Raw genomic sequence first — 12330 nt, 5'->3', positions numbered from 1 at the left:
AAACAGCAGGTAATCATAGTACAGCTCTACATTATCATGGCCGAAGTTCAAATGGGGGGAGATGGACACCCAAAAGTTCACACTCTTATGAGAAATTTGTTTTGTTTATGCGTACACATTTGACATTTCCATCATAAGGAGGAAATATTTTAACTTAATGAAGACCTACTGCTCCTATGTCTCTTCCATCCAGTCCTCCATTTCCATATAAAGGCATGAAACATTTATTACGACCAGACTAGAAGCTGGTCTAGTACAGTTGTATGAGAAGGGATAACCACATAATTCTAGCTTTTCTTTTCACGAGAAAGTTTTAAAATGTTCACAGACCAAGACCTGATGTTGGAACTCAACTGAACTATGCAAAAAGAGAAATGTCAAGTCTTCTTCTAACAGTCAAACACCACTGGTGTTGCAAATCATGCTCCAGTGAGAACAGCATTTTAGAGTAGCACACAGCTGAGTGGCATAACTTTAGCTATCAGTCTTTTTTGCTTCATCTATTCAGGAATGTTTTCATCTGAATATCTTAGTCCAGTAGCTTTAACTATTTTCAATATAATGTTAAGGACAGAAAGGACTATAAATGTAATAAGTATTACTACTAAACTTGTCTGTCTTTGTTGACTCTGAAGAGTTTTTAGAGAAAAATTACAAGCATTTTTTTAAACTCCTTTATGCTGAGAAATATCCTTTTCTCACCAGACATATTTCTCAGGGTACTTTTTAGTCTCTCTCAGTAATACCTGAATTTATACAGATAAGCCAATTCCATTGAAGGTGAAATCTTGATTTGAATTAGACAGAATCATATGTACACACTCATCCTCTGGAATTAAATACTTTTTTAGGAGAAAAGGTGTCTTTATCTTTCTGTGAACACCAGATTGACAAGAGCACTCAGGCTGGTAAGGAGAGTGTGACTGGGAGACAGTTGTTGAACTGGGAAAACCAAATCAGTGAAACAAGTTTCTAAAGTTTTGCAGCTCAGTGACATTTCCTTGAATCAGGGCAGTAACACAAAATAACTCTGTTCTCTTTAGGAAGAAAACAAAAACTTTGGAGATGCAATGCACTTTTGGAAAAACCGCTTTGTGCTGGGCCTGGCCAAATTGTTGCCTGGGCCAATGATGTGACATTTGTCAAAATGAAGCTGGGAACTGGGAAGAAAATCCCTTAATCACTTTTATATATTTTGCACTGACCTGGAAATTGATTTCTTTTGGTTTCGATATTCTGCATTAATCTTCCAACCTGAAATAAAAGCTTCCAAATACATATATATTGGAAAACCAACTGGCTAATCCCTCCGTGAGTGAAGCCAAGTCAAATGCTGCTCAAGCAAAGACAAAACCCTGGAGGTTTAGTCTGGGTTTGGGTTCAGGGCCAGATCCAAAGCTAATTCCAGCCACTGGAAGAAGCACTGCCGTGTTGCTCCATTCTTCAATCTGCTCAGTGCTCATTTTGCGATCCAACACTTCCTTTGCTGGAAGAAAGTGGACAGAAGTTTGGACAGTGGGAAAATCATCACCATTTTTCCTGGAAAGAAGGAGGTTCCTCCTACAGGAGGAGCAATGGTTTAAGGAAAGCTCCACAAAGCAAGGTTTTAGTGTAGGTGTTGTGAATTGCTGGCTGAAAGAGTTCCTCTCCTGAAGGCATGCTGACCCTGGGAAAGCAGCTTCTAACATTAGAATGGAAGGTAAATGCTGCACATGACTGCCCATATTTGCCTTTGCAATGCTTTTTAACACTCGCAGGAGTGTTTCAAGGAAACTCTTTTTCACCTGTGAGTTGACAGCATTTTAACAGCAGTCAGTAGGAAAAGGGGAAAAAAGAAAAAAGGATTAGCTTACTGTCGCTGCAACTTTTAGTTTCTTTTTCAGAGTTGATCCTAACTTTATGAGTGGAAAGAGCAGAAACAAACCCATCAGAAAAAAGGACTGTCTAATCTGCCCTAAGATGTAGCATTTGAATTCCTGTGTAAAATCTGAGATTTTAGTAAGAATTAAGCCTCCTCCAAAAGGCATAAGCTCATGAAAATTCTTGAAATTTCTGTCCACAGTTAAACAACCTTCATAATCACAAGACAAGACAGAACTTTGGGGGATATATTTTATATTATATAGATAAGGAATGTGATGCATTTTTCCCTGCTGAACGAGGTACACCTGCATTTGTGTCCTTTGCATTCCATAGACTGTACTTTGAACTCTTGCCACCAAGAAATTTAAAAAGCTCAAGAACTCGTTTAAGTGGCACTTCTGCATTGTACTGTGCAATTAATAAATTACAATCTATTACCCTAACATAGCCTAGATATCATATGGAACTGAGGCCCCCATGCACATGTATCACCAATAATACAGTCTCTGATCTGAGCATGATTTGTGAAGTATTTGTAAGATTCCTTATGATACTCAAGTGTATCTTTTATGTAACATCTCATGGATGTGTAAACCTGTATATTAATGACATTTAAAAGGCAAAACCTGTTGTAGTCATACCTTATATGTAGGTTTCAAGGAGTTGTGCTGTGACAGTAGGGAACATTAGGTGGGACTTCCATCCAGGTGGAAAATTTGCACAGCTGGTCATAAAGAAAGCTGGCTTGGCAGAGGTAAAGACATTTCCTGCTGTTGAAGTTAAACTCTGATCCAGTAAGGTATTCAATTATAGGTTTAACAATCTTGAGTAAACTCACTGGTCTCTAATTAGGTATGTCCTCAGGAATGTTTCTGGGTTGACATGAAAGTTTAACAGAATATTAAAATCATATTTTCTTTGTTTATACATAAACAATAATTATAAAATCACACTGTATTAATTTCAAAGTAACTTTCTTCCTACAAACATTCAACATATACCCCTGTATACCAGTACAATGGCTGTCATGTATCTCAAAAAATAACTCAGAAGAAACAGAATAACATGCAAGAGAAAACTGTAAAAGAGACTGGGATTTGCAGGCCTTTGCAGGTAATAAATGAAGTGCTCCTTACCAACTACTCATAACTGAGCAGCTATTTTTCCTGGAGCAGAACCAAACACTGTTCAGCACTCCAAAGTAGTTTGAACCCAAATTGCACCTTTCAAACCCCACCTTTTTTCTGTAGGTCACTTCAAAAATAATGTGATGAGACTCATTCACAACACACATCTCCAGAACTTTTGCCAGTCTCAGCATCTTCAGATACTTTCAGATTAATTATTTTGACATCAGCTATTTCATGCAGTAACTCAAAGCTTCCCTTGAGAACATCTCCATCATATCCCTGTATATGAGGTGTATTTCTGTAAGAAATTGCTGTTGAAAGTAGTTTCATTGCCAATCCCTGATCCTTCAGGACCCTTTACTTAAACTTCAGTTCACTTCTGAACTGAAGGTGAGTAATGCATATTTGAATGCAAATAGTGAGTTCTGCCAGTTCTATTAACCTGATCCAATCTTCGTGAGGAAATTACTTTGTGATCTCACAGCATTAGATTAATTATTGCTCCTTTTGAGAGAAAATACTATGTAGAAATGCAAACCTTACATGTCTATCTACAAAATAGTTTGAAATAGCAGGGTCAGTCTAGGGGGTTTTATATGCATATATTTCTGTCTGATTTTTTTTATAAAGCCAGGTTCCACCAAAGTGGGTCTTTTTTTCAGATGTGCTGAAAATCATCCTGAAACAATAAATCATCCTCTCCCGAAAGGTCTCACCTATAATCACCAGTGTAGAAGGAGGTAGTGTCTCAAGGCTGCTGAAAAGGTATGCTGGTTAGTAAAAAACCCGTCATTGCTGTAAATTATTTTGGTTGCAGACTTCTCCTATTTCAGACAACTCTACTCTCACTTTCCTAGTAAACAGGCAATGCAGGAAGCCTGTTCAAACTGATCGTTTTCTTTGCAAGTTATTATATCATACTTCAAAACCTCAGGAAGGTGATTTCAAAACTTTTCAGCTGTTCAGGAACCTAGACTAACCAACTGAAATCTACTGACCTCACATATGGAAAATAACCAAGTAGGAACTAATGTGTATATCCTCTTTGAACTTCCTCTTACACATTTCAGACATAAGAAAGAGGTTGAAAAGGAAAAGCATTCTTTCCTATAAACATTAAGCTTTACAATACCATTTGCTTTCCGTTCTCAAATTAAACCGGAGCTCACATTTTGTTATGGTCTTAAATTGTCTGCAATAATACCACCTTACCCCCTTCCAAAATGTAGAAAAGAAGGCATATCCAGGATCATAATGTTTGGGATTGTTTTAAATCACTTAGGAAGTCTGCAGAAACTGTACTCAGACAACTGCTTTGCATTGAAAGGAGAACAGGTTCACAAAAGGAACAAGAAGTCTTTGTTTTGGGTTGTTTAAGATGCAGAACAAAGGAAACCCTTTGACAACAAACAAGCCTTAACAGACCTTAGAAACGACAAGAGTCAAAAAAAAAAAAAAAAAAAAAACACAACAAAAAACACAACAACAACAACCTTCTCTTACAGGATATGAAAGAAACAATTTTCACTGCATTCCTCAAGCTTCCTATGTTTATTTCCCAGGCACTACCTGACATGTTCCCAAAGCCACAGAGAACTCCATCCTAAAAGATGCGGGTATTCAAGCCCCTGACCACTCTGCCGTATCTCTTAGGAAGTGTTCAGAGAAATGCACACACATTTCCAAAGTTCAGCTTCCTGGATATTGGTGTCCTGCTAACTCTCAGCAGACAGTTTTTCTTCCATAAGTGCACAGTTTTCTCCTCTTAAGTGCAATATCTTTGGCTGAATGCATCCTTTTCCAAACAGACTCTTTTTCCTGAAAGATCAAGCTTTTATTTGTTGTTCTTGTTCCATTCACTTAGAGACCAGCTGAGTGTCCTGATATTTCTCTTCATCGTATTTCCATTGTTTTGTAAAGGCTTTTGCTGGTCTCTTGCCTCTGCAGTTGGTCCTACATGACTGAAATGTGAGGGAGTCTTTCTATTGAGATGCATGGAGGTAGAAAGAGATCCTCAAAGCAAGGCAAGCTGGTCAAAGCCCAGTTTGCTCTCATTTCTGACCAAATAATGCATTTACTCTTCATATTAACTGATTTTGTTAACAGAATACATTCTGGTTTCTAGTGAGGATATAGTAGTCAAATCTTGTAACTCAACAGAAACTTTTCAAAATCTGCATAAACTTTTCAAAATTATTATCTTTTTCTATGAGTTAGTTAAAGTCACAATAGGGAATTTTGTAAAACTCTTCTTGACTTCCATCTCCAGAACAGTATTTCAAGCAAGTGAAGAAACCTGACATTCACATTTGAAGTGTGTTTGAACTGACAGAAAGCGTTCATCCATAAATTCGTCCACCGTAATGCAAAATTTATCACCACATTAATCTGGCCTTCTCTCTCTTTCTGCATGGATAAAAAAAAAAATGTTATGAATAGATGAAACTGAGGTGATAAATGTGCTGGAGCCTGGAGGGAGCCATTTTCCTTACAACACTCCCACCTGAGCCAGCACAAATGTATGTGCTCAGTTTCTCAGATGACTGGAAGAATAAGTAAAGCTCTGCAGACTCAAGAAAAAGTTGGCGTTCTTCTTGACCTCCTCACCCCCTCTATAAGAAAAAAATCTTCCCTTCAGCCTATGATTTAAATGGTAAATTAATGTTTTTTCTCCAAGGCCTGGAGAGGCAGCCCAAGACTCCAGGTCTAGTTTTCATCCAATCCTCACACAAGCCCTTTTTTCCATGCATAAGGATACATAATTAAATATTTATTTGTATGTCTCTTTTGTGGGGTCTGTGGCACACTGATGGAGTCATGAGATGAATCCATCAGATAAAAAGGAAACCTTGTGTACTGCTGTCATGAGAGCTGTCATGGCTTAGGAATGGTACTTCCCAGTTTAGCGTTCCCACTAAAACTCCAAGCCACGCTGCCACTTGCTTGCTCCCCCTCTCCCTCTCCCTGCTTCCTGTAGGGGCCTGGAGAGTGAAACTTGAGGCACAAAAGGTGAAGATCACAGGTTAAGATAAGAACAATTTACTGGAAACAGCAATGAGATAAGAAAATAAAGAGTAGCAGGAACAGTGCTAATGACATAGGGTACAAGAAAAGAAAATGTCACTGCTCACTGTGAAAATCCCAGACAGTAGAAAATACTCAACTGCTCTGTTCAGCTCAGAACTCAAGCCAGAGGGAACAGCTTCTTCTTGGAAGAGTCTCCTTTCATCCGGCCAGGCAATGATGTGAGGTGTTATAAAATAAGCTCTAGGTCCTGACAATTCCCCTCCTGACCAGTGGAAAAATTAACACTGTCCTGGTCAGAACAGCTTTATGCAAAGTATGGGGCAATGTCTTGAATTTACAAGACAATGAGCGAAGGGAATGCAAGAGGAACTGACACCACAGCAACCAGTTCTGTTTCCTGTACTATCAAAAACTCATGAGGAGTCTCCATGAAAAATCCAAGCTATGACAGAGCTGGCAATGATGGACTGATAACATATGCTGGTTCTTTGTACTTTGGGTGAAATGAAACCATAAAATATCAAGTCCAACCTTTGATCCAACACAATCTTCTCTACTAGACCATGGCACCAAGCACCACATCCAGTCTCTTAAATACCTCCAGGGACAGTGACTCCATCCCGTCCCTGGGCAGCCCCTTCCATCTCCAGCCCATACTTCTCACCCTTTCTGTGAAAAACTTCTTCCTAATGTCCAACCTAAATCTCTCCTGGTGCAGCTTAAGACTGTGCCCTCTTGTACTGTTGTCAGTTGCCTGGGAAAAGTGACCAACCCCCACCTGGCTACAACTTCTTTCCAGGTAGTTGTAGAGAGTGATGAGGTTTCCCTTGAGCTTTCTCTTCTCCAGGCCTAACAACCCCATCTCCCTCAGCTGCTCCAGATCCTTCACCAGCTTTTTTACCCTTCCCTGGACACACTCTAGCATTTCAATGTCCTTCCTGAACTGAGGGGCCCAGAACTGGACACAGCATTTGAAGTGTGACCTCACCAGTGCCGAGTAGAGGGGAAGAATCACCTCGCTGGTCTTGTTGGTCATACTGTTCCTGATCCAGGCTAGGATGCCATTGGCCTTCTTGGCCACCTGGGCACACTGCTGGCCCGTGTTCAGCCTCAGTGTGACAGCTGCTGTCAGTCAGAACCCCCAGGTCCTTTTCTGCCTGGCTGCTCTCCAGCCACTCTGTCTCCAACCTGTTGCACTGTTTGGGGTCATTGTGGCCAAAGTGCAGGACCCAGCACTTGGTCTTGTTGAACGTCATCCCATTGGATTTGGCCCATCTATCCATTCTGTACATGTCCCTCTGCAGAGCCATCCTACCCTCCCCCTCAACTTGGGGGGATCTGCAAATCTGCTAATGATAGACTCAATACCCTCATCCAGATCATCAATAAAGATATTAAACCAGTGGGAAGCTTCAAACTATTTTTCCTGTTCTGGGAGAGAAAAGGAACTTTGTTGATACAAGAAGTGTAAGACTGGCCATGTTCATGATTTGCTGAGACAAAATGTTTAAAATCATGCAAATAACGACAAATTTAATAGTTTCAAAACTGTGCTCATCCAGAGCCAAGAAGCCCTACTTTTTGGGATGCACAAGCTCAGCATAATGCAACATCCAGTTCAACCAGTGCACGCTAGGACTCTTCAAGGGTGCAGTTCCCTACTTTATTCCTTTCTGTAACCATAAACAAGACTTTAAATACTAAAAACTACAATCTATGAACTAACTTCTTGAACTCAGGTGTTTTGCACTGTCCAGACCTGCAAACAGTAGCAAATGGCAAAGATCTGGGGCTCAGTCTTCCCCGGGTCTGAGGTGGCTGCAACCCAGCCCGGGCTCTTAGGTAGGTAAAACAACGGACTGGCTTCACACTTATCCCTTCCCTTATGATATGGAGCAGGAAGCAGCAGTCCACCAGACTCAGTCAGCCTCACATGGGTGTGCCGTGCCATGGTCCTTTGTGATGCAGGTGCATCACACTCCTCAGAGGCCACTGTGACACAGGGCCCTACCCCTGCTGTGGGAATGTTTAGGAACAGAGAGCCTTGGGGGTGCCTGGTCCTAAGGAAATATCTCCCTCAGGACTCAGTAGCTCCCCAGGGCAACCCTGACAAGTCTGAGGCAGAGGATGCCAAAGGCAAACATGGATAGGGAGCATCTGGCAGCACACATGAAACAGACACATGGCAGGGCTTCCTCAGCTTCCCTGGGTAGGGATGCAGATGCACGGAGAGGCCACTGGGAGCAAACAGCACAGCAGGACCCAGCAAGGCCATCAGTGTGCATTGAGTACAACCTCGGCAGCATGCCAGGGGGGCACAAGCAGAAGGGGACTGTTGTAAAGCAGGTTGTTGTATCCTTCAAGAGGAAGCCTCCAGAGGAACTGTGCAAGAGCTGCCAGACCCACACCAGGTACAGACAGGCTCCACTCCGGAGAGCCACCCTGCCACAGCAGCAGGATGACTTGGAGGACAGGGAGCTCCAGCAGCCAGAGAACGAGGGACAGTGCTTCTCCCGGAGGCAGTCAGGGGGGCTCTCTGGCAGACCTGGGCAGGTGAGTGCCAAGGAGGGAATGAGGCAGCCTAAGACAGGACGAGACAGGAGCATGAGCCTCCCATGGACCACACCACAGCAGCCACAAGTGGTATTTGTGAAGTTTAAGATGGGCACCATGAGCAAGAAGGAGGTGCTGGAGCATCTGGAAGCTCATGCTTCCACCAGTGAGGCAGTGGCCTTAGCCGAGGAGGAAGAGTGGGAAGAGGGTATAGACAAAATGCTGTCCCAGGAGGAGAAGTGGGAAGATGTAATCAGCAGACAACTGGACCTGAAACTAAGCATAAGTGAAGCAACAGCAGCAGGAATACCTGCAGGACTTACCTACAGATCCCCTCCCTCCACAGTCATTGATGCCCTGGCTCACCAGAGGCGGACATCCTTCTTCCAGAGCACACCAAGGGCTCTGCACAGGGCCTCCACTGCCACATACAGTATAGGAGAGCAGAAGAAGCACCACCCAGGAGACTGCACACCAGCTCTGCTGGACACAGCCCAGTACATCAGGGGTGAGGTCGTGCGCAAGGCTGTAACTGTGATCCAGGAATCCAGTGAGCAGACAGAAGGGCAACAGTACCTGGAAGACAGCATAGATGTGTCACTGTCCACACAAGCAGGGGCAGAGAACCAGACATCTGCCCCCCAAAGCCCCACAGACAATGGTCTACTGGACACGGCCCAGTACATCAGGGGTGAGGTCATACGCAAGGCTGTAACTGTGATCCGGGAACACAGTGAGCAGATAGAAGAGCAACAGGACCTGGAAGACAGCATGGATGTGTCATTGGCCACACCAGCAGGGGCAGACAACCAGATACCTGCCCCCCAAAGCCCCACAGATGATGCTCTGCTGGACACAGCCAAGTACATCAGGGGTGAGATCATGCGCAAGGCTATAATTGTGTCCCAGGAACTCAGTGAGCAGACAGAAGAGCAACAGGACCTGGAACAAAGTACAGATGAGGTGACAAAAGCCACAGCCACAACAGAAGGGACAGAGAGCCCAGCAGACGATGCCCCCATTCTGCTGGACTCAGATGACGAGTACACCAGGGCAAAGGTCCTGGGCAAGGGTGTTACTGTGATCCAGAGAACCAGACAACAACCAGAAGAACTGAGGGACTTAGAACAAAGTACAGATGAGGTGACAAGAGCAATAGCCACAGCATCAGGGACAGAGGTTTCCTGGCATATGCCCCACACAGCCCTGCACAGGCCTACAGGTGATGCCCCTGTTCTGCTGGACACAGCTCAGTACCTCAGGACTGAGGTCGTGCGCAAGGCTGTAATCATGACCCAGGAATCTGTTCTGCAGCTGGAAGAACAGTGGAACCGGGAAGGAAGCATGGGTGAGGTAATGGTAGCAACAACCACAACAGCAAAAGGGGCAGAGAGCCCAGCATTTGTCCCACACCACCCCACACCTGATGCTCCAATGCTGTTGGACTCATCCCAGTACATCAGTGAAGTCCTGGGCAAGGCTCCACTATTGGTCCAGAGTCCTGAACAGCAGCCAGAAGAAGAGCAGCACCTGGAACAAGGCACAGATGAGGTGATTAGAGCAACAGACACAGTAGCAGGGGCAGAGAACCCAGAACATGCCCTGCACAGCCCCACAGACAATGTCCCCATTCTGCTGGACGCAGACCAGTACACCAGGGCAAAAGTCCTGGGCAAGGGTGTAACTGTGATCCAGGGAACCAGCCAACAGCCAGAAGAACTGAGGGACCTGGAACAAGGCACAGAAGAGGTGATGAGAGCAACAGCCACAGCAGCAGAGGTAGAGATTCTGGCAGATACCTTGAACAGCCCCACGAGCAGTGCTCCAGCTCTATTGGACACAGCCCAGGACATCAGGGCTGAGGTCCTGGGCAAGGCTGCTCCATTGAACCAGAGCTCCAAACAGCATCCAGAAGAACAGCAGAAACTGGAAAAACGTACAAATAACATGGTGAGAGCAACAGCCACAGCAGCAGGGACTGCTCCAACGGCCAGAAGAACAGCTGGACCAGAAAGGAAGTACGGACGAGGCACCGGAAGGACCAACCTCATCAGCAGGGCCAGAGAGCCCAGCAAACGTCCCCCAAAGCCCCACAGCTGAAGCTCCAACTCTGCTGGACACAACCCACTACATCAGGAGTGGGGTCCTGGGCAAGGCTGCTCTTGCGGCCCTGGGATCTGTCCAGCAGGCAGAAAACAATGGGACCAGTAAGGAAGAATGCAACAGCATCAGGAACAGCTGCATCCAGCTGCCTCAAGGACATGGCACTACCAGCACACCCTTGTCCATGGCTTCAGGGTACCCACCTGTGATTTTATGTGAACAGATTTTGAGGCTAATAAAATGTGATGGTTTTCCAGCTGTGCTTCCCTGTTTCATTTTGCCCTCTCTGCACCTCCCTGTATTTACAGGTCCCCAGGGCTGCTGGCCAGGAGGTCTTAGTGCTCCTAATGTTCAACTCCTTTCAAAGCAAGTTGTTATAGTTTAAATCCTATAGTTCAAAATTTTCTTCTATGGATTTAGCAGGAAACAAAGGAGACATTCCCTTTGATAGCTCTGAGGTTCTGCAGTACACGACAGGGCTGTAGCCAACTGAAAAACTGCCCACCCCGCCACATGAACATGTCTGCATATGAATTCTTTTAACCTTTGTCTCTCACTTCTTGGCAAGGAAAACCTGTAAATCTTTAAATAAAGTCTGATTTGATACTGACAGCTCCTTTTGAGAGTGACAGTAGGGAGCGGGAGCAGCACACGACCAGCTACTCAACCACAATGGCTTTACTTATTTCTGAGCAGTGACTGATAGTAAATGTCCATTACATTACACATTTTGCGATCACTTTTTTTTTCATCTGATTATGCACAAAACTTCACTTTATAGTACTTCACTGTACTTACATCAAATTTTGCAAAACTTACCTTTGTGGCTGAAGAGAATATCTGTTTTCTCAGGGAACAAATCTAATGGACTCTTTCTGACAATGAAGATAGTTTAATTTAATTTATGGAATCATAGAATATGCTGAGTTGGAATCAAGATCATCAAGTCCAACTTCTGGCCTTGCACGGGGTAACTCCAAGATTCACACCATGGGCCTTGTCCATCACACCAGAGCATTGTCCAAACATTTCTTGAACTCTCTCAGGCTTGGTGCTGTGACTCCCTCCCTGGGGAGCCTGTTCCAGTGCCCAACCACCCTTTGGGTAAAGTACCTTCTCTTAACATCCAATCTAAACCTGCCCTGACTCAGCTTCACCCCATTTCCTTGAGTCTTGTCACTGGTCACCACAGAGAAGAGATCGGTGTCTGACCCTCCTCTTTCCCTCATGAGGATGCAATGAGGTCTCTCTTCTGTCTCCTCTTCTCCAGGCTGAACAAATAAAGTGACCTCAGATGCTTCTCATACAGATTCCCCTGCAGACCCTTCAGCATCCTCATGGTCCTCCTTTAGACATTCTCTAAAAGCTTAATGTCTTTCTTATATTGTACTGCCCCAAACTGCACACAGGACTTGAGGTGAGGCCACCCCAGTGCAAAGCAGAGCAGGACCATCCTCTCCCTCACCTGGCTGGTGATGCTTTGCCTGATGCCCCCCGGGACACAGTTGCCCTCCTGGCTGCCAGAGCACTGCTGACTCCTATTCAACTTGCTGTCAACCAGGACCCTCAGGTACCTTTCCACAGCACTGCTTTCCAGCCTGTCGTTCCCCAGTCTGTACACACAACCAGGATTGCGTCATCCCCGGTGCAGAAT

General features: G+C 44.4%; 1 protein-coding gene across 1 annotated transcript; it reads left to right on the top strand.

Annotated features, from left to right (window-relative positions):
* The first annotated feature begins 8019 nt into the window (after positions 1-8019).
* On the top strand, positions 8020-10673 carry LOC114070078. The gene is made up of 2 exons (XM_027907279.1): positions 8020-9592; positions 9782-10673. Exons 1-2 carry the CDS (start codon positions 8148-8150, stop codon positions 10671-10673), a joined length of 2337 nt encoding a protein of 778 aa, XP_027763080.1. The 5' UTR covers positions 8020-8147.
* The last annotated feature ends 1657 nt before the right edge of the window (positions 10674-12330 follow it).

The sequence above is a fragment of the Empidonax traillii genome, unplaced genomic scaffold, assembly GCF_003031625.1.
Source record: "Empidonax traillii isolate 1590-97213 ecotype Southwest subspecies unplaced genomic scaffold, ASM303162v1 scaffold26:size2357266, whole genome shotgun sequence".
NCBI classification, from domain to species: domain Eukaryota; kingdom Metazoa; phylum Chordata; class Aves; order Passeriformes; family Tyrannidae; genus Empidonax; species Empidonax traillii.
Note: the sequence above shows the minus strand (reverse complement) of the source record. Positions and strands in the feature narration are given on the sequence as shown.